Genomic DNA, 21150 nt, shown 5'->3' with positions numbered 1-21150 from the left:
AATGTCCTCACGTGGCATTTGAAATCATAGGTCCTCACATGGACTGTCGGATATGGACTTCACAGAGGATTTCTCGGAAAATTTCATCTTAGAGTGCTCTTTCTTATCAAATATCCTCAGGAACTATGATATAGGAGAAGATCTTCTCAGGGAACTTAAAATGAATGATTACACAGGCAACTTTTTACAACGGAAAAGGTCCTCACTGGAACCCTTCAAATTTGATCCCTTTTTTTAAATGGTCCTCACAGGGAACTTTAAATCAAATTTCCTCTCTGGAATCATCCAAGATGGTCCTCACAGGGAATTTCGGAGAAATTATATAAGAAATTATCCTCTTAGAGAACTCTCTTTTTCGAAAATGTCCTCACAGGGATAACAACGGAAAAGGTTCTCACAGGTACATGTTTGTTTAAACACTGGAAAACTTCGAATTAAATCCTTTTTTTTTTAATTGACCTCCCAGGGATTGTCGAAGATGGTCCTCAAGGAGAATTTCGCAGAAACAATCCTCTCAGGAAACTTTGGAAAATGTCCCCACAGGAGGTTAGTTGGAAAATGTCCTCAATGTGTTTTTTTTTTTGTTTTTGATAGGAGTTTAACCCGATTAGGTCATTCTTCCTCTCAATGTATATATTCAGAAATACTTACACAGGAAACTCTTTTTTTTCAATTGTTTTCACTGTGAATTTTTAATCAAATGTCCACAGAGATCTCCAATGATGGTCCTCATAGGGAATTTCTTTAAAATTATCCTCTATTCCTGGAAAATATTCTCACAAGAAATTGGCCCTCGAATGGACATGTATGTTCAGAAAATGGAAATCTCGTCACATGGATTGTTCAGATTATTAACCAATATTGATCAATCTCAGAGGAATTGGTTGATAAATTTAATTTGAAACAACCACTTAGGTAAGATTCTGAACTCCATCTTTCCATCACATTCTTGAATACTGAACTTTGTCCATACACAGACGTCCATTATGTTTTTAAGCACCAGTTTTCAAAAAAAAATCACATTTCTTTTTGGACATTCCTTAGTTTTTTTTAAATCGCGGTCAGAAATAAATTCAATGCTATGCGCCAGTATGCCAACCGGAATTTAATTTTCTTTAAAACTGATTTCCATTCTCTCTTCCAAGCATGTGAAAATCTCTTCAGAGTTGCTACTTTCAAAACTGTATTCTCTCACTTCACCCGCTAACTTTTTCTCTCATAAATATAAAGTGTGGTCTGTGGATATCTCCATCATCACTGATAAAAATAATATTCAATAAGTTATATGTTAGAATGTTTTTCTTTATCCATCGCTTGAAATTTCCTACATATTTAATTTTTATACATAATTATACCTACATTCACTACAATATTCTTAAGGCAATAGTCGACTTTTCACAAAACGCGATTCGATGTTGGTATTCGAAGAATGAACATAAATTTCATAATTCTCTTAACTTTATTTTTGTTAGAATACTCATAATCGAAATTAAAAATTAGTTGTTCTAGTTTCTTGCTAGATTGCCCGGTTTTAACCGGACTTGCTCGGTTATTTGACTGAAAATTCAGGAAAAGTTGGGTCCGGCCTGTTTGCCCGTATTTCGTCCGGATTTATTCACTTTATTTGCTTAATCTAACAAAAGCACTCAAATTGAGTTTTAATATTATTCGATTTTTGCGCCCAATAACGAATTTGTCATTTTTGGGCAATTAAAAATCTGCTGAAGTTTTCTGATTAAAAAATATTTCAAGTGTTATTTTTTTAATTTGTATTGAATAATTCCGTGTTTTTGTCTAAATTTTCCCAGATTTTTAGTTGAAAATTATGAAATCAATTGCCCGGATTTTGCCACGTTTTAAGATAAAATTGTCCGCATTTGCCCGGTCCGGATACGTCCGGGAAAAAATCTGGCAACTTTACCTTGAAAGTATGTGTAAATTTTAAACATTGAAAACTTGAGAAGATTTAATATATTCAAATAATAATTTAAATTTTGTAGGCATTTTTTATTTGAATTTTTGGAGTCAAAATTTAATTAATTCAAGATTAATTTATTGGCAAAAAGAGGGCCTTCACAATTGTCCGAGGAGATTTTGAATACAGCAAATCTAATGATTATGTGAAAAGTCTTTTTATACCAATTTAAAAAAAAATATTTCGATTGTTAAAATAGTTCATGTTGTTTTCAAGTGGGTTCTCAATACAATAAGACAATTTTATCCCTCAAATCAAATTTAGATAATGCACCAAACTTTATGGGAAAATAGTAACAAATTAAAAACTGTTCTATTGATAATATGCTGCATTTATTTCTCATGAAAGCTCACAAAAAATAGAGTAAATAAATCGTATTATTTTATCCAAAGTTGCATGCTGATCATTTTATCATGTTAATACTCTCATGATATAAATTTTTAATCAAATTCTTTAAAAAAGTTTTCGACTTTTGTCAGTCGACATGCAGATTGTTTAGGAAATTAGCTTTTTACAGATTGTATACTAGAAACAACTTATTTGTTTCATAACTTTTTTCTCCCACGGGACGTTTTTTTAGCCCATTAATGAAATTTTTTCGCATCGTCAAAATTGTTTTAAAATAGTTTAACTTCTGTAATACTTTACATTGAATTTACGTGGGAAGCTCCCACTCGATTTTCAATAAATGAAGAGTTTTCTTGTCTTGACCACCCAATAAATCATCTAAGCATGTTAAAATTTGTTTGCGTAGCAAATTTTTCTGGAAATCATTTACAAATTATTTGTGTTGTTAGTCTGAATCGAGGTCCTTTTTGAAGTTTTCTTGTGAGAATTTTCTATTTCCCATTATCTCATTATTTAAAACTTCCTCGCGTGTTGATTGTAATTCGATTGCCCCGACTGACGACTCTGCGCAATCGTTCCGTGAACGTGCCAAAAAACCGGCTCCCATAAAGCTTGCAATTTTTGTTTCTTGATAACACAAAGTAAGATGAACACATTGATACCCTCACATTGCAATCATTGACCTTTAATGATTAGTGTTTTTGTTTTATTAAAGCCAAAGCTAAGCTATTTCTAGCATATTCGCCAGAATAACTCCCGATCGATCTTCCGACATGCCTAATCAGTTTGACTAAGCTGAGATGACGCAGTCTTTTCACCGGCACAGTGTTTATTTCTTAATCAAATGATAACTGCTACGACGGTTCATTGCCCATTCCTATTAGATTTGAAATGACTGGGCTTATCAGTCTGCCGTTGTCCTGTTCAGAGGGTTCCAAGTGGTTCATTTCTAGGTACCCTGTTATTTAAACCGAAATACCGCGTTTATCTGATGAATTAGAGAAACGACGTTTGGCTGATAAAACTGAGATATAGAGGGCCGGGTGAGCTAGTTGCGCTAGCGACCGCCAGATGACTCTAACTTACGTTTTTTTTTAATTTTTTGCACAGCTTGCGTTCGGCTTATCTATCCGCGGAGCTCGTTTGACTCTTATCGGCTTAATCAACCTCATTCTAGTTGCCAATTGGATAATCACCCAAGCACTTAGCAGATGTCTTACTTGATTTGATGAGCTACTTTCGGTTTTCTTTTTCGAAAAAAAAACAAGCTCAAGGACAAATTATTTTATTAAATTTATGAAAAATTTGCCCGCAAACTGGAAGTGAACAATTTAACTTGTGTTGTGAAGATAATCGCTCTACTTGATGACTAATGCCTAAAAGGCCGCCGACGCATATGCCTTATTGTATTCACGTTGACAATGATTAATGGGAGAAAAATGCGCCATAACAACGACTTATTGTATCTCCTGAAAGATTAGACTCGGAATACCACCTGCCGCTCTGAATAATTTTGAATACCGGAATAGCATCAACAGGGTAAAAGTTTGATAGAATTTGTCAAGAATTTGGGCGCAAATCAAATCATAAAAAATTGGCATGCTGCGATCCAATCAAAGCAATCAATTTTCTCGGACGTGATCGACGTGACAATATCACATAAAAAAGTAAACTACTTAACTAACGCATCGGATTGCGCACGGCGCAAAAAAAACTATCTGATTTGTTGATTCGCGTGTGCTCTGGCAAAAAATAGCATCTGTCAAATTCGAACGGAAATAAATTAGCGGCAATTGTCAATGTCACGCGTAAGCTCGTTCTACAACTACTACTTTTTTCCTCAACTGTGTGATGATGATCGGTCAGAGATCGGGAGTACCGCTTTGTGTTTACTGTTTGTTTGGCTCGTGCAATTACTATTCACGGCGCGGCATAGCCGTGCTTGGTTTGTGATTTTTTTTTCTTTTAAAGGAAGGAAGGAGGCGCGTCACGATCGCCAAATGTGGGGAGATCCTGTACTAGCGCTCTGCTCACGTGCTGCCTGCTTCGGTTTCAGTCCATTGACACGGACCGGTAGGTAAGCAGGGATACCGGACGGAGAGCGGACAGTTTTATATAGGTACGGGGGAATTTAAATTATATGGCGACAAACGGCGCGGCGCATAATGATACATCGGGCGGCTACAAAGGCTCTCGCATATTGTGGGTAGTCGCATTTGTCAGTTACAGGTGAATGAAGTTCGTTAAGACGCTCGCTTTTACGATATTTGTTTGAAGCGTACACAAATGAATGAGTCAGGTACCGGGTTTATGTGAGACGACATAAGTAAGTATTCTGAACGGTTTGAAAATGAGAGTTTTATCGATGCGGAAATCGCGCTCTGGGGTAATAATCAGCATTCCTTGGTGAAAGAAAGAATTTGCTACTGGTACTTACTCGTAGGTTTCGCGGGCTCTACTTCTGCCAAGAATTCTTTGCTGACCGTCATTGTTGTAAGTTTGTGTTTTTGCTAGTGGATAGATGACAGTCCTGGATCGAAAGTGGTTGGTCCTTCGAAGCTTATGGAGGCTAGTTTTTGCTAGCTTAACGTTGTTGAGAGCTTCCTGATTAGTTTGCCAGCCGTCGCTTCACTAGCGAAGGTCGTTTCTCTTTGGGCGGTGATAATAAAAATAATAATAAAAGTAATAATACTGACGAGCTTAATGCTGACTGGATCTGGAAGAAAGAAGAAATAAACGAAGATACCGTTACTCGTGGTTGTTCAACCAGACTTTATTTAATTTATTATCAAAGTCCTATGTATTCTCTAGCAGCGAAGGTGGGATCAAAACTAGCTCTAACCGGCAACAGCAGAGTTGAGCGACATTTTAGCCCCGCAATAAACCGGCATTTCCAGCATGCGACCATTGCATGTGATTTGTTGGAATAATTAAAGTCAACTGATAATATTCCTTTATGACAGTTGCTGACCAATTATCTAAAATGTATGTACCTCCATATATTCTGATGAATGATAGGTAGCTTACACTCGGGCGCCAAGAGAGCCTCCGATAACTGAATAGCGGCCAGATGTTTGGAATATGCAAAATAACGTTCAGATTCCGCGCAGGTCGATAGCACTCATGGCATCACGTGCGTCACACAAAAGCTCAACAGAACAACAATAACAGGTCGTGCTAATAAAGTGTTAAAAAAAACACGCCGAAGGCCAATCGTGATTTCGTGATTTATTACTTTTTTGACAACCGAATCAAAACACTACCGAATTTCGACTCTTCCTAGACTTCTTTGAGTTTGCTTTTTTGCAAACAAAAACATATTCTCACACTGAACTAACCAAACAAAACATACTAGTAAACGCATGAGTTTCAAAGTGTGCTTTGATCGAATTTAATACTGAATAAGGAAAACACAACTTTTATTGTCAATTGTTAAAAACCCGTAAACAAGTGTGCCATGAGAATCGACTTCCGACTACATTGTAAAATTTGTAAGTCCATCTGTTTGAAAATTTTATTGATGCAACCCAGCTGTGTTTATTCAATCGATTTAACACCTATTTTCGATTTAGATGAAGATAAATCTGGAAACTAGTTTCATGAATGGAAAATAGCGTAATTTCTGTATGTTTAACTGCAATCTCAGTAGATCATTTCGATTTTAGCACGTTTGTCATAATTCGCTCGCAACGATAAGAGATAACCTGAATCGAACACGCTCATTAGTTAAATTTATATTGACGTGATAAAAAATTATGCATGATTGTTAGGAATCTATCGCACGTGTCATTAATGGTGTTGGAACTTTATGCATTATCTTCATCTGTGTTTTCGTCGTTCCATTCATTTATTTCTCGGTGTCTAAAAACACCTTCGATGACGCCAGAAGCCAATAATCGAATTCACACAATCTTCATAATCATTCTGATTCGCAATTTTTCTGCTTTTAGCTTAACCGAAAAGAACGATGAAAGCGCAACGAAAATTTCCATCATGCCGGACGTGACATATCTCGTTTTCGCCAAAAGCGACACCACATGAGTTCCGAATTCTTAGTCTGCTTTCTGAATTTTGATTAAAAAAAAACGAGAGCAACACTTGCAAAACAAATTTCGACCATACGAATGCGTTTTGTTCTGCTCACTTGTGCTTGGCATATACACTGCCGGCCAAAAGTTTGGGATCACCCACTAAAAAACATGCAAATTTTGATCGTTCATATCTCAGCCGTCTTAGGACATATTGCAAATCTTCTGATCTCATTTGAAAGATAATGAGCAATAGCTATCTCGGAGGTATTTTGCCCAAATATAATGTTTTAGTTTTGAACTTAAAACTTAACCTAAAGTTATACCATTTTCAAAAAATCGCACTCAATATTCAAAGCCGATCATCTCGGGATAGGGTGGACCAAATCTCAAAATTTGAGTGGCATTAGAATTCCTGTTCTTTACTTCTCAAAAAACAATCAAAAAATTTTGCGAAAAAATTCAAGAATGTATTTTTAATTAATAAAATAGACACTTGAGTTACCGCCCAAAAGTTTGGGATCACCTCTTTGTATGGTGGATTTGGGATCATTCTTATAAAAACATGCAAATTTATTTTATTCATATCTTTCTCATCAAACATCGTATTGCAGATCTGAAGGGTTCATTTGGAAGCTTGTTTTTGTTGGAATTGTTGTTTTTTAATAAATTCATTCAAAAATTATATTTTGAAGTGATAACCATAATAAAATCACCTGAAATTAATTGTTTTTTTGAAAGTTCCCAGATTTTTTTTCATAGTTCTCACCTTAAAATATAATTTTTGAATGAATTTATTAAAAAACAACAATTCCTAAGCTTCCAAATGAACCCTTCAAATATGCAATACGATGTTATATAAGAAAGATATGAATAAAATAAACTTGCATGTTTTTATAAGAATGATCCCAAACTCACCATACAAAGAGGTGATCCCAAACTTTTGGACGATAACTCAAGTGTCTATTTTATTAATTAAAAATACATTCTTGAATTTTTTCACAAAATTTTTTGATTGGTTTTTGAGAAGTAAGGAACAGGAATTCTAATGCCACTCAAATTTTGAGATTTGGTCCACCCTATCCCGAGATGATCGGCTTTGAATATTGAGTGCGATTTTTTGAAAATGTTATAACTTTAGGTTAAGTTTTAAGTTCAAAACTAAAACATTATATTTGGGCAAGATACCTCCGAGATAGCTATTGCTCATTATCTTTCAAATGAGATCAGAAGATTTGCAATATGTCCTAAGACGGCTGAGATATGAACGATCAAAATTTGCATGTTTTTTAGTGGGTGATCCCAAACTTTTGGCCGGCAGTGTAGGTATTCGTTCTAGATCAATTGCTAATCTGTAGCTGACTCCCCTAACTACTTGGGAAAAAATGCATCAAATCGGCTCGGAACGAGAGTCGAATTCTAATTTTCCGCATAACATTTGGTCATGTTACACCAGCGTTTTCCGTCTAATTTTCTCTGATAAGGCGTGAGGAATGTTCAGGAAAGAAAGTGGACACTGATTTTCCAATTTAACAAATTAAATATAGATGTTACAGTTGTCTGAATCATGTTAAGTTGTGTGTAAAACTCTGCTTCACTGATGAATAACAAGGCTAGCAAAGAGCTTATCACGATCTGCCCTAAGTTTTTCTTTAAAAAAATAGGGTAAGCATTCCAGATCGCCGATTTTTACCGGGCTTACCCGAATTTTCAAAGCAAAAAGCACGATGCGGTCCTTTCTAAAAAAAAACCCGGATTTTGCCAGGATTTTTTTACTATTTTAGCAAAATCCACACTTCTTGTGAACGTGAAAATGGAAATGCTCGATTATACTGCATTTCATGGTTGCGAAACTAGGTGAAATAGATGCGGAATGGTTGAAAGATTATTTTTGAACTCATTTCCTCGTTCAAAACCTTTTAAATTGGTTTTATTTCAATTCCCCAGATTTTCACTGCAGAATATTTTTCCCGCGATCGCTGCCATTCCGCTCGAAGTGTAAACTTACAGAGCGAACGTGAAAACGGAAAACAAACAAGAGTGGTGAATATTAATTCCACGTTCATTTTTTCGTGCGAATGGCAATGTGCACCCTGAAAGAATTTTTCACCGCTGACGAATAAAATTTTGCTCCACTTTATGCAACTCCAGACAATTAAAAGCTTAAAAATACTGCGAGTTTGCAATGAAACGCACACGATAATTTAAAAACCGCTGAAGCATCATTTAAGCTCTGGAAGGTATGTTATGGAAATAATTGGAAAGTGAAAATTTTTCAATAATAATATTTTAAAAAGAACTGAAAAACAGCAAATTAATTATTTTTTTAAACTGTTTTTTGCCAATTTTTTAATGAAGAACAAAAAAAATGCTATATTGTAGAAGTTATTCAAAACTTTTTTTCAATGAGTTTTTTTTAAAGAAACAAATAGCTAAACCTCGTTACTCTTTGATCGATGAATAGGTACCTACTTTTTGAGAGTACTTAAAATTTATAGCTTGAATATAAATTCATTGTATTCACAGATAAAGACTTTTGAATTATTATTTTAAATCAATCGTTTTCAAAGCTAAATATGTTTTGAAGAAGAACAATAATTAATTTATTTCTTTATATATTTCTTAACAACTACTAGTTCAACTAGTTTCGACCAAAACATTTGTTGAATGATCTGTCATTTACCGGTCGAAACCAATTTATTAATGTCGTTGAACAAACCTGTTGCTAATTTTGAAGATTTAACCGATTTGACAATTCAATGCGGAATATTTTGTCACTGTCAGGCTTCTCAATACATCTCAACAAGGACATGCATGTCAACACCACCTACTGCCGAAAGTTCCTACTAAAATCACTGATAGTATCACCACACGAAAAATAATAAAAAGGTAAAATTTACCAAGATATCAAGGTGAACGCTCGTGAAAGCCGAAAAGGTAATACTACATTTTCGAGGTGAAACTCACCTCACAGTGAGGTAAAGTATTCTACGTCATCGTCCAGATATCATTCCGGAAAATCCGGACCTGACTCTGAGAAGGGCATGAGTGTGTTAACGCAATGCAGGAGGATTCAGCGGTCATGGTGGCTCGGATAAACGCAATGCCGAACTGCCACGAGTCTTTAGAAGAAAGGACTTGCCTAAACAATATTTTTTTAAACACGGTGATAATTTCCAAGAATAAATATAAGGTAAAAGTCCCTATTTATCCGGAATAAATATAAATTTTTGAATTAATTTTGTTTATTCAAATTTTTGTTGAAGAAATCAATCAAACCAAAACTTTTAAATCAGTGAATGGAAAAACGGTATAATTGAATATTTCTCTAGGTGAATACGATAAAGTTAAAATTTATCTTTTTGCTAGGTGAACTGAAAAAGGTAAAATTTACCGAGAAAAAAGGGTGGAAAAAATCACCTCGCTTCTCGGTAAATTTCACCTTCTTTTAATTTTCCGTGCATCACCACCACCAGCGGCAAAAGCACCACCTACAAGTCAGAAATCCGCCAGAATTAGCTCAGATCGTTGACGTTTATACATGAGAGTTAGAACTTTCTCCACATGATGGCGTGCTTGATGTTTCAACTTGTTTTTAAAGAGAGAGGTATATTGGTTTTATTACTACACCGAAAATAATATAACACTAAAATTTATCGAGATAAAAAGGTGAATGCTTGTGAAATCCAAAAAGATAACTTTTACCTCACCTAGGTTAAACTCACCTCACAACGAGGTGTATTTTACAAGAATTGATCACAACAAAAAGATACAATCCACCTAGAAAAAAAACTAAATCCAAAAAAGGCACTTTCTACCTCTTTGAGGTAAAGCTTACCTCGTGGCGAGGTGAATTTGACCTGGATTGCGCTGAACAAAACGCTACAATTCACCTCGAAAAAAGGTAACTTATTTTCGGACCTGTTTATTGAGGTTAAGTTATTTTTTCAGTCAGGAATAAGTTTTGTTGTGTGTGTGTACAGTACATGGAAATTGGGACAAAAAAGGTAATTTTTTCATTAGATTTCATTTTGTTGCGCTAGTTCTCATCATTAAACTATATTACAGATTGGCCTACTGAGATACGAAGTATTTTCCTCATCATTCTGTAACCTCCAATATTATCCCCCAAATGGCCGGATGAGTTGAACGGAGAAAGGACGCAATGTGCTAACTGTAGAAGAATTCAGCGACCATGGTGGTGCGGAAGGACATGGGAAAGGTAGCGTTGATGTCCGAGAGGATGCAAAACAAACATTCGAGAAAAAAAAGGAGTTCACCGAGCTCACATAGATTGCCAAAACTTTAATCGCATAGGTTAAAGTTTGAAAACGTCTTTCTCAAATAAAAATCTAATCTTGAATAAATTTGTGTCTTTGTTTCATTTAATTTGGTGACTAACCAGAACAGTATTTAAGACTTGTAGAAAAAAAAACCATTTTTGGACAGTGAATGGGAAACCGGTAGAACGTTCCTTTTTGCTCAGTGAATCCCAAAAAGTTACAATTTACTTGAATCAAAGCAATCGGAAGATTCCTTTAAATTCAACCAAGGTAAAATAAAAGTTGAGATACCGGTATTTTGATAGAAACTTACTATCTTCTTCAGTGAACGTTTTCGATTCGCTCACTGAAAAAGATATTAAGTTGCTATCGAAAAACCGGTATCTGAACTTTTCTTTTAGCGTGATTGAATTAAAAGGAATCTTTCTATTGCTTTGATTCAGTTGAATCATCAAACCAAGTAGGCTTACTACACATATTGTCATATTACAGTAAAATTAACCTTTTTTTTAGGCGAAAAGAAAAACGATACAATTAAGCTTTTTGCTAGGTGAATGATAAAAAGGGGCATAATTTACCTCGAAAGAGGGCTTTTCCTTTGATTCTGACGTCTCTGCGCTCTCTGCTCCACAGTCGGCCCGGCCAGGTTATGTTTTCATGTAAACATAATGGAAAACATGAAGAAAGACCAGAAGAATAATAACAATCTTTCATTACTCTCCTGGATCAGAAATAAGTTCCGGCTGTAGAAGTATGAATAGTGAATAGTGATGACCTTTTTTTCTCCAGAGCAAGTTTTCTAAGAAGTATTTTTAGCAAGTTCCACTTTGATCTAGAAAACCTCTGAAACATCTCTCTCAACAATCATGGGAATTTTGATGAACCACGTCACTTTTTTGCATTTTGTGCTCAATTTAAAGAATATAGGTTATCAGCCCCATTAAATCCTCGATAACATTTTGGGGAAGAATCTAACTGAAACTTTGAAGGAATTAGAAGAGAAAAAAACATAATTTGAACAGCCATAGTTTCGACTTGAACGAATCCCGACAACGACAAACAATTGCTAGACAGTGTCTCGATTTCATTTACGGAGTATAAAATGGATGTTAATTTTATCTTTTAGCGTGATTCATGTCCTTAAGAAAATTTTGGAAGAATTTTCAGAAAAAGTGATGATAAGAAACTTTGGTTCAGTTCATAAGAAGCAAACGTGCGAAAGAGACTAAGGAACATTGAGATTTATGCATAGTATATTTAGTCGGGTGGAACGAACTGCTTAAAAAATCCTGGATAGCCCAATTAAGTTCATGCCAAACCAAATATTTTACATTATTCTGATTACAAGTAAACATAAAAGGTTCACAGTAATTTCGATTTTTATATTAAAACATGCCCAAGTGCACTCAAATAAATTTCCACTAAAAATGCGCTTATATCTTCCCACACTGTATAGGATCGCAGATGAGCGCCTGGAAATGGTTCAAGTCCTGATTTCAGGTGATATGAGTCAAACATTCGTTTACACCTCGCCAAATCACGTTCGTTAGAGATACAAACTGGCTAAATTAAATCATATTGTTGATTGATATTCTGACGAAAAGCCATTCAAACTCAGCTGAAATTGCCCATCAAACAACATAATCAAACAAAAATTAACATAAACGCTGGCAGATCACAGATTCGAAGAAATTCATATTCACAAGATTAAGGCTCAAGAACAACAACAGCACAAATAAACCGGTCCAAACTGTGCTGTCCAAGTCCGAGAGCCAGTAAATAATGAAGTCATATTTCGCAAACACAAAACGGCACCCCATTTATGTACATAAGTATGTAAATATAATACCAATAACGCATGTCCGCTGAGCTGAAACGGTTTTTCGGTAAATGCGAAGGCCAGATAACGATGCTGTTTGGAAGTTGAGTGAAATTCCAGTCACTTTGAAGATTATGTGCGTCAATCAACTCCACTTCTGTTGAGAAGAAAAGTTGAAACCCCAATAAGTTTTTTTATAAATTTAGACTTTTGTATCTCAAAAGAAACATTTAAAAATGATATTGTGGGAAAGATGTCGTAAGAGTTTGGATTCTCTGTAGGAGTTTTATCAACGCACATGATTGAAATATTAGCAACCAACCAATTCGGTTTGAGCTGGTTCCGTTTGGTTCTGATACCGGAATCAATTTTTGACGTTAGCTGATAGAACAAAAAAGGAACATCCTGTTTCCAAGATAAGCGTTTGTTTGATTTCTTCAGTACCACGTAATATTCTATGTCATTCTAAAGTTAACTGAGGGCAGGCGCGGTCCAATGGGGGGGGTGATCGGGGTGATCACCCCGACCCCAAGCGGCAAAAAACCGTTACAAAATACTCGCGAATGCTGGAATTTCTATAGAAACTTCGAACTTTTCCTAGTGGGTGTTCTTTCGAATTTTCAAAATTTTACACTCCGTGAGGGTGATTGTTAAAATAAAAGAATTTAATAATTTCTTAAATTCTTAAAATTAGAAAAAATTGGGTCCGCCAAACAAAAACAGCTGTAACTTGAAATTCCCTAGACCAATTTTCACCAAATGACTTTTGTTAAGGCACTTACAGTGTTTAATTAAATTTGCTGACCATATATGTTTCTTTTATACATTTTTTATACATTCATATCTATACAATTTTCTAAAAATATCAAAAATTCTACTTCTAAAAATAGAGGTGATGAACAAAATCTGATAAAAATTGAGTTCAAGAATAAACCTCTAAAAACAGTTTTTAAAACATAGGCTCCGAAAACATGCCTATGTATTAATTTTTCCCAGATGAGATTAAACCAGTGATAATAATATCCCGTCATCACTCGACTGTTTTCTCGAGAACAAGGTAGGTAATCGCTTAAGATATTTTTCTAATTTTTGACCAACACGGCTGGAGTTCCAAATTCACACCAATTATATCGCCGAAACTGCAGCTCATCAACGCAATAACGCAATAAAATTTTAAGTAGAAATCCAGCTTAATAATTTAAGTTGCAAATCCACCCTCAATCTGAAAGTTCCGTTATTCCAATTGAAATTGATTAGGACTTTCCATTGAAAAATAGTATGAGCTTTAAGAAATGAAACTTTTATTAATTTTTTTTTCATTTTAAATTGTACAATAAGTTTGAAAATATTGAGTACCTACATGATAAAATACATATTGAGTGTACGAACCAAAATACATTTTTTCAATTTTTACTAAATCATTCGTTTCAAATTTGTAACAATTTTTTCCGATTCAGTTCCAATAAATTTTAAAATCTTTGAGAGCTTGAAATTTAAGAGAAAACAAATAAAAATTAAGTACCGAAAGCTGCATACCTAAGAATTTGATTTTAATGATTTTGTTTTTGAATTAAATTTATATTTAGAAATTGAAGAATCGAAACAAGAGTTTACATTAATTCGTTTTTTCGAATCATGATTCAGCTATATAATTCAGAAAAATAATAAAATATTCAATTTTAAATTCATAGCAATTGTTAACACTTTATCAAATGAATGTTTGGATTTCCAAAGATATTGTTGCTAAACGAGAATCACTAAAATATTGGTGAGAGTTTTGCGGTGATAAATATTTACTCAAGAAAAATATTGTAGATAATTTGAGAATTTTTTCATATTTTCTTCTATAAAATGTGTGTATTTTTTCATTTGTAAAATTACATTTATATCGGAAGATTCTTTAAAGAGTTCTTAAATTGATAATTTTTAAATTGCTGAATATACAAATGATGAAAATGATCTTTTTATCAACAACTGTTCGCAGTAAATATTAAAGATTCGCAGATTGTTTTATAAAGGGATGCATAAGTTGTTTAGAAGGATATCAAAATATGTATCTAGAGAAAGTATGCAAAACTTCTCTAATTTCAAATGTTTTAAAATACAAACCTCAAATTTAGTTCAATAAAATTTGAAGGGAAGAAGAGAAGCAGTGTGCATCATGTTCGTGTTATATTGTTTTTTTTTTAAAGAAGTGTATTTTATCAAGTTCATCTATTACTATGATGATTAATCATTTAGATAAAAAAAATTGTTTGAATCATTACAAATTTTATGCTGATATGATTTTTTTTTTTCAAGAACGCATTTTCAGCCTCTATTTTTTATCTAAATGTTTAACTCTACATTCAAAAGGGTATTTATCAATTCACAAGTCCACAGAATTAACATTTTTTAGATGAAAACAATTTAAGAGCTAATTTTTGTTGGTGCCCGAGATTATTTTCAAATAGGTTAAGAATTATTTAAGTAAATTCTGCACTTTTCTGACAAAGCTTTTAAACATTACAATTAAAATTCGAAATATGGGTTCATACCACATTTCTATCCCCAAAGACGCAAGTAATTTTGACTTTTGTGAAAAAAATGAAGTTTTCTGTTTAATTAATGTTCCCAATTCTGTAAAATAAAAGACTTTTAACGAATGTTTAAAGAAGTAATGGCCACATTGAATTTAAGATATTTCTCAAAGCAGAAACCAAATCGATTTTCAGACCTAAGCATTTTTTTTTTAATGAAATAAAATCTTTATTTTTAAAAACTTTCTTAAGTAATGTCAGAAATACTTGTCTACCGAATTATTAAAAGCTGTAGATTTTTCAGAATCAGTTTTTTTTTTTCATGTTAACTTGTAAGTTCATCAGTTATCAATGATTGACTTCACTCAAAACTAATTCATTTAAAAAATTATAAACTCCATATCTCCAAAACGAGAGGTTATAAACAAAATCTAGTTGAAGATTCGAGTTCAGCGCACCAAAATCTACTAAATCAATCATTAAAACATAGACACCAAAATGCTATCTCTTGATTTATTTTGGTAAGACGTTTTTATTAGAACAAAATCAAAAATTTTCAAATGTTCAAAACTAATCTTTTTTATTTTCATATTTATGAAGAGTTTAATAACCGTGATTTTGTTTGTTATTTTGATTTATCAACAACATTTCAACAATATGAAAATTCTTAGCAAATAGGAAGTTAGAAGAAATGTATGGATATTGAAAATTAGAGATAAGAATTTTATAAGAAGCATTTTAATCACATCTCATCAATTCTTTCCTCATGGATAAAAAAAAACAATTAAATTAATATGGTTAATAATTAACATTATTATCAATTACTCTGACCAGATCTTTTTTTTTTCTTTATTATAGAGACTTTCAGCCTCGGGCTGGTTCGTCAACTGACCTGATCTGATTTTTTGTTAAAATTCAAGTTTAATTTTTTATTAAATCTGGTGCTATATTTGATGTATTTTTCTTCTGGCTCAAATTATGGCTTTATTCCAAATTTTAATTCGCGTTTCGTTTCTGATGTTTTGAAAAAACTTGATTTTTTTAAATACAAAATAAGAACCAACATTTAGAATAAGTTATTAATAACTAATGATTTTTTTAAACATAGAATAAGATCCAACATTTCGAAAAATTTATTAATAACTAACCAGAAATAAAATTGATTTGAAATTTTCATTCTGATTTATTTTGACTCGTGTCAGTACTTTTTTTTATAGTTTGTGTGATGATTCTGGGTTTGAATATGGTTTTGGAAATCAATTTGCCTATTTATTGTCCTCTTTTTTGGCAAACCCCCCACCCATGGACGTGTCCTTCGCACGGGTCTGGTGTGCAGCAAATATTTATTTGAAACTGTAAACTCCCTCCTCCCTCCCCTCACTCGCTCTAACCAATTGAACTTTTCTCCGCCATGTATTAAGAAACGTTATTGACTGATTTTTGAAAATTTGGAAAATCACCCCCCCCCCCCCTCCCCAAGAGCCAGCTCTAGGACCGCCCCTGACTGAGGGTGATAAGCCCAAATGAATAGGAGTATTTAACTTCCTGAAAAATGTTGTAACTAAGTCTGCAAAATTTATTTTTGTTTTGTTTTCCAAACATGTTACTCGTTATAAGAAACCACCGTCACTCAAAGCGTGAAAAGTGCCAATGTTAAGTCAAACGAAAGAGGTAGCACCGTTTTACTATGCTAATTTTTGCAAATTAACATAATGCAATCTACACAATCTTGTCACCTACATTCGCAGTTCCTAGTTCAGAAGCTCGATCAAACGGCTTTTTCCTCAGATTTGATGGAAACTATTTAGCAGTTCTATCGAAACATGTTTGTGTCTATAACACAAATTTTGAAATCTTTACAAACGCGGAATATTCGCAAAGTTAATTCCTACGATTAGCTTGCGCGATATTGGTAATTCTGAATAGCTATAATGTCTAGATCACCAGCAGCCGTGCCAACTAGACACCTGTTATCGGCAATTAAGCCTTAATTACCGGTGCGCCACCACACTAGATACTAACTAATAGGTGCACCTCCTGTAGTAGATTCTAACTGGCAACAACAATCAATTACCTAACAATCAAGCAAATTGATCGTGTGGGTTGATCGAAAACTAACTTTTTGTTTGGGTGGAAGCACTTTTGAAATTCTCAAAACCAAGTTTGGAAACAATTGAAAGGAAGAGACTTAATTGGAAGACGAGTCAGCCGCTTAGAAATCATCCAAAAAGACATTCCATAAGGAAGCATTTTGGGTCCACTCGTTTTTGGATTATAAGTCAACATTTCAACGTAACTAAGAGCTTACATTCTAGCAAACGAAGTTTTAAAGATTTGCTTCACAATGCGTATTGCGTACGACCCTCACTATAATAACTCTGAAAAGCAACAAATCCTCAATCGAACAACGACGTTTGCTTTCCTTTCCCTTTTTCCAGTTATCGCACTTTATAGCAATTATTTGCTGCACTTCCCATCCCCGTTTCGGTATCCTTCTACGAATTCCAGCTCCAGACATTCCTCACTCCGAGCCATTATGAAACCCGATAGTTCGAACGTGTGCATCATTCCCATGCAGTTCCACATTTTGCCGTTTGCCCGAAGGTTTTTGTTCGAAAAATCTAACCATCACTTTTGTTTTCACTGTTTGTTTCCCTTCTCTTTCTCGGATCCGTGCTCAAAGATCACCACCGCATCACATTTTATCCCTCGAAGGGATTGCACTTACATGCGTTAGGTTAGTTAGACGATGATGGCCAAACGCGCCCGGCAACCGAGCAATTTCGGTTCCACAAAAATTTACGCACTGATCCTTTTTCTGTTTTTTTTTTCTCCGCGCAGTCGCCTGAACCGACTGACTGTTGTTACTGCATCCAGAAAAATAGACCTACTACGATCACGGCTGTCGTTAGACTCCTGCGCCTGCCATCGATTGCGCCGTCTGAACATGGCCTGCTAGCATGGATGAGGCGCATTCTGAGACGGCAGCAATACAATTACAAAAACGTGACAGAATGTCGTCAACCGAACCGAATGGCCCACGGGGCACGTCTTTCCCGAAACACACGTCCCTAACTAAACGACGATATTCGTTTCGCTTTTGTTTTGAACTTTTTTTTTCGGTGTGTTTCGGAAGTTGCTGTAATTGCTGTAACAATTTGCGAGTCTGAGTTCGGCTTTGGAATTTTGCATCTTTTGCGTATGCATCTTCACCTGCGGCGGTGAACTCTGCGCTGACATCCAACGACGCCATCATCCGAGCAAGTTCAAAGTCATTGCCACGTTGTTGAACACAGGCCACCGAATCATCGTCGTCAGGTTATGCGAAAAGCTAGATGTCGAGGTATCGGATGCCGGCCTTGGGGAGCCCAGCCAGCGTTCATGTAACTGCACTCCGCAGCCACGCAACGAAACGCAGGCCGTCAACCAAAAGCCGGCTCGAAACAAGTTCCGTTGCGGCAGATAGCTGTTTTTGTTGTTGATGATGATATTGTCGGTGCAGTTCCGAGGAGATAAACCGCCTAGCCTCTGGCCTAGCGTAGGCACACCGGTCAACCGGAGATGATGCCCTCTTATCAACATGACTCGCTCGCTTGCTCGCTCGAGGTGGCAAAAGTGCACCGAATAAAACATTTCAAAAGAACAGGTATTTTGCGAAGGCAGCGTCGAGTCGATGGGGGGAAATTCACCGGAAACAACTTTCCACTACTTGCACTGGAAGCTATTCATCAAAGTAGGCAATCCCCCAATCTCGAGTAGGGAGCAAGGCCTACTCGGAGTGATTCGGCTACTGCGATTGGTCGACTTTAAGCTCGACTTTCAATTCATTACAGTTCTCCGGCAGTGATCGGCCATCGTTTTTCGTTTTGTACCCGCGCTATAAACGCGATAAATTAGAAGTGCATTCTATCACAATGAGGGTAGCTGAAAGGAATTTATTGATGCTTTCAGCTTATAAGCAGCGCACAATGAGAATGGAAACAAACACTTGAACAAACCTCAAGTAGCTCCTTCAGTTAGGGAATCACATGGCACATCATCAACTAACTACCTATCTAAGCTCTATTTAGTAGATACAAGTGCCGTAGACCGAGTTTGTGTCTATCTGTTTATAAAGGTGGACTATCAACAATTGATATTCGATGTGTCATGAAAATCAACATACAATAGTGGGAAAATTTACTGTCAGTACAGCTTACTAGCAGCTAGTTATACGTAGCTGGAAAAAGCACCTTCATCACATCTGTTGTTACGCAACAACGATCGTTTTCGTGAACGGATTTGACCCATTCGACCGTACAGAGCACTATTTAATTCGGACATCCGCGGATTACGTTACCTCAAATCTACCAGGCACAATATCTTAACGCCGGTCTTCCGTCATGATAAAACTGTAGTTTGAAGCACAAGTAATTGAAACACGTTTTGGCACAAGAGAATCAACAAGAAATGCACATGCAGCACGATAGCTCCCGTTTACACAGCTAAGCAAATTAGAAGCAAGAGAAACAAAAATAATCTTAACGAATCGGCCGGCGGTGGGGAGGAAACTTAGGTAGATATGACCTCGTGCGCGCATGGATCAAAAATAGTTTCACTCGCCGCTACACTATACTATTTCACTACTATCCGCGAGTTTGTTTGACTTCCATTCATTTTCGGCGGTTTTTCCACTCAGCACAACTCAACAAAAAACTACGCGATTGTCTAGGCGCACACACATCGTACACACTACTGAACCAAAAGAGAAAAAAAAAACCGCGCGTTACTCGAAAGTAAATCGACTGAAAATTCGAAATAAAATCAAAAAAGCACGATAACTGCCCCGACCGAAGACACCAAGGTGCGGGCCTCCTCGGTCTAGGACCGGGCTGACTGGCAAAACTACTTTATTACATACACAGCTGGTTCGCGAACGGGAAATTGAGCTTCGAGACACCTACACCTACCAATTAGTTTTGATGGAAATTACTTTTTCCCCCCTCTCTTTCGATAGTTTATCGGTTTTAGTTTTGAAAGTAATTCAGGTCACGGAAATTTTCTCCTCTCAAGGCTCACTTTGACTGTCACATTTTAAATTAGTTCTGCTTACTAGAAAGATAAAAAAATAACAATACTTACGTTTTGTCGAGGCAAAACAGGCAGTTGGTGTGGTCAAAGTTGACTGGTATTATTCATTTTATTCATCGCGATGGAAAGTTTCATTTTCATTTTGAACCACAAAAAGAGTTGTCAGAAAACGCCAGGCGAGAATACGGGCAAAAATTTCCAGTGATAGGAAATTTTGGGGTTGGGAAAACTAGCACCACAAACCGGGAGCGACTGATGATCGATTAATACTCATCACTGCCCATTGAGAGGTGGTTGATATTTATAATAAATTTTTCGGCTCTCGTCGAGGAGACGTTATTATCTCTGCTCCTCGCTCTCGCTCTGTATCTGTCTGTCTGTCTCTCTGTTTCCCCGGCTTAAGTTGACGTACACTAACACCAACGGTCTGGACACCTAGAGGAATACACTAGCTAAGGATGCATCGGAATCAACCAACCAGCAGCAAACCAACACAATCCCTCGGGAAGATCTTCTATCTAAACGTTGCGTTATCACTCGACAACACTCAACAACAACAACAACCGGCAACAACCATGCATTCACACAACTTCACGCGAAGCACATGGCACACGAGACGATTATTGTGGTGTCACCTACAAAAACAAAAACAAACGAGAGCAGGAAAAAAAACGCACGCCTGCTTGCGCTATCAATTTTGTCTATATTCCTCAAACCGAGACCGGACCCAACCAAACGCTTACTACGATCGACAACAGAGCTTATCAGCAACTGACTGACTGACTGACGAATTACTGCTCAATTTTGGCAAGCTAACACCACACTCTCGTCTCGCCACTAGCCCACTACAGCACAACCGCTGCATTTGAGTTTCGAGTTTCGAGCGAAGGTAGGTAATGCAGCAACTTCTCTTCCCTCATGTGTCTGGTCTGAGGCCTGAGCTAAGCCTATCATCATCATTCGCTGCAAAATTGCTCTCTTCATCATCATCTCCACCCGGCCTGTTCTGTCGGTAGTTTGAACGGCTGATTGTTCAACCACATTGGGTGGTGTTGAAGTCAGAGAGGGTAGTTTACGAAGAAAAAACGTCAGCAACCAACAACAACGA

The 21150-nt window shown here is 35.9% G+C and overlaps 1 protein-coding gene across 4 annotated transcripts in view; it reads right to left on the bottom strand.

The window, feature by feature from the left end:
* Positions 1-20655, bottom strand: part of LOC129746069 (putative inorganic phosphate cotransporter) — a 55000-nt gene extending 34345 nt beyond the window's left edge. The window contains exons 1-2 of one of the 4 annotated variants that reach the window (XM_055739509.1): positions 20094-20655; positions 4761-5039 (exon numbers count right to left, since the gene is read on the bottom strand). In XM_055739509.1, the coding sequence (XP_055595484.1) occupies positions 4761-4812 (52 nt within the window). In that variant the 5' untranslated portion in view covers positions 4813-5039; positions 20094-20655. Of the gene's footprint in view, positions 1-4760; positions 5040-17700; positions 17868-19311; positions 19330-20093 lie in introns of those variants that run through there. The other 3 variants (XM_055739514.1, XM_055739511.1, XM_055739510.1) reach the window with 3 other exon arrangements.
* Between the last annotated feature and the right edge of the window lie 495 nt (positions 20656-21150).

Source organism: Uranotaenia lowii, chromosome 2 (assembly GCF_029784155.1).
Source record: "Uranotaenia lowii strain MFRU-FL chromosome 2, ASM2978415v1, whole genome shotgun sequence".
Lineage (NCBI taxonomy): Eukaryota > Metazoa > Arthropoda > Insecta > Diptera > Culicidae > Uranotaenia > Uranotaenia lowii.
The sequence above is the reverse complement of the archived record's forward strand: the minus strand, read 5'-3'. Positions and strand labels throughout refer to the sequence as shown.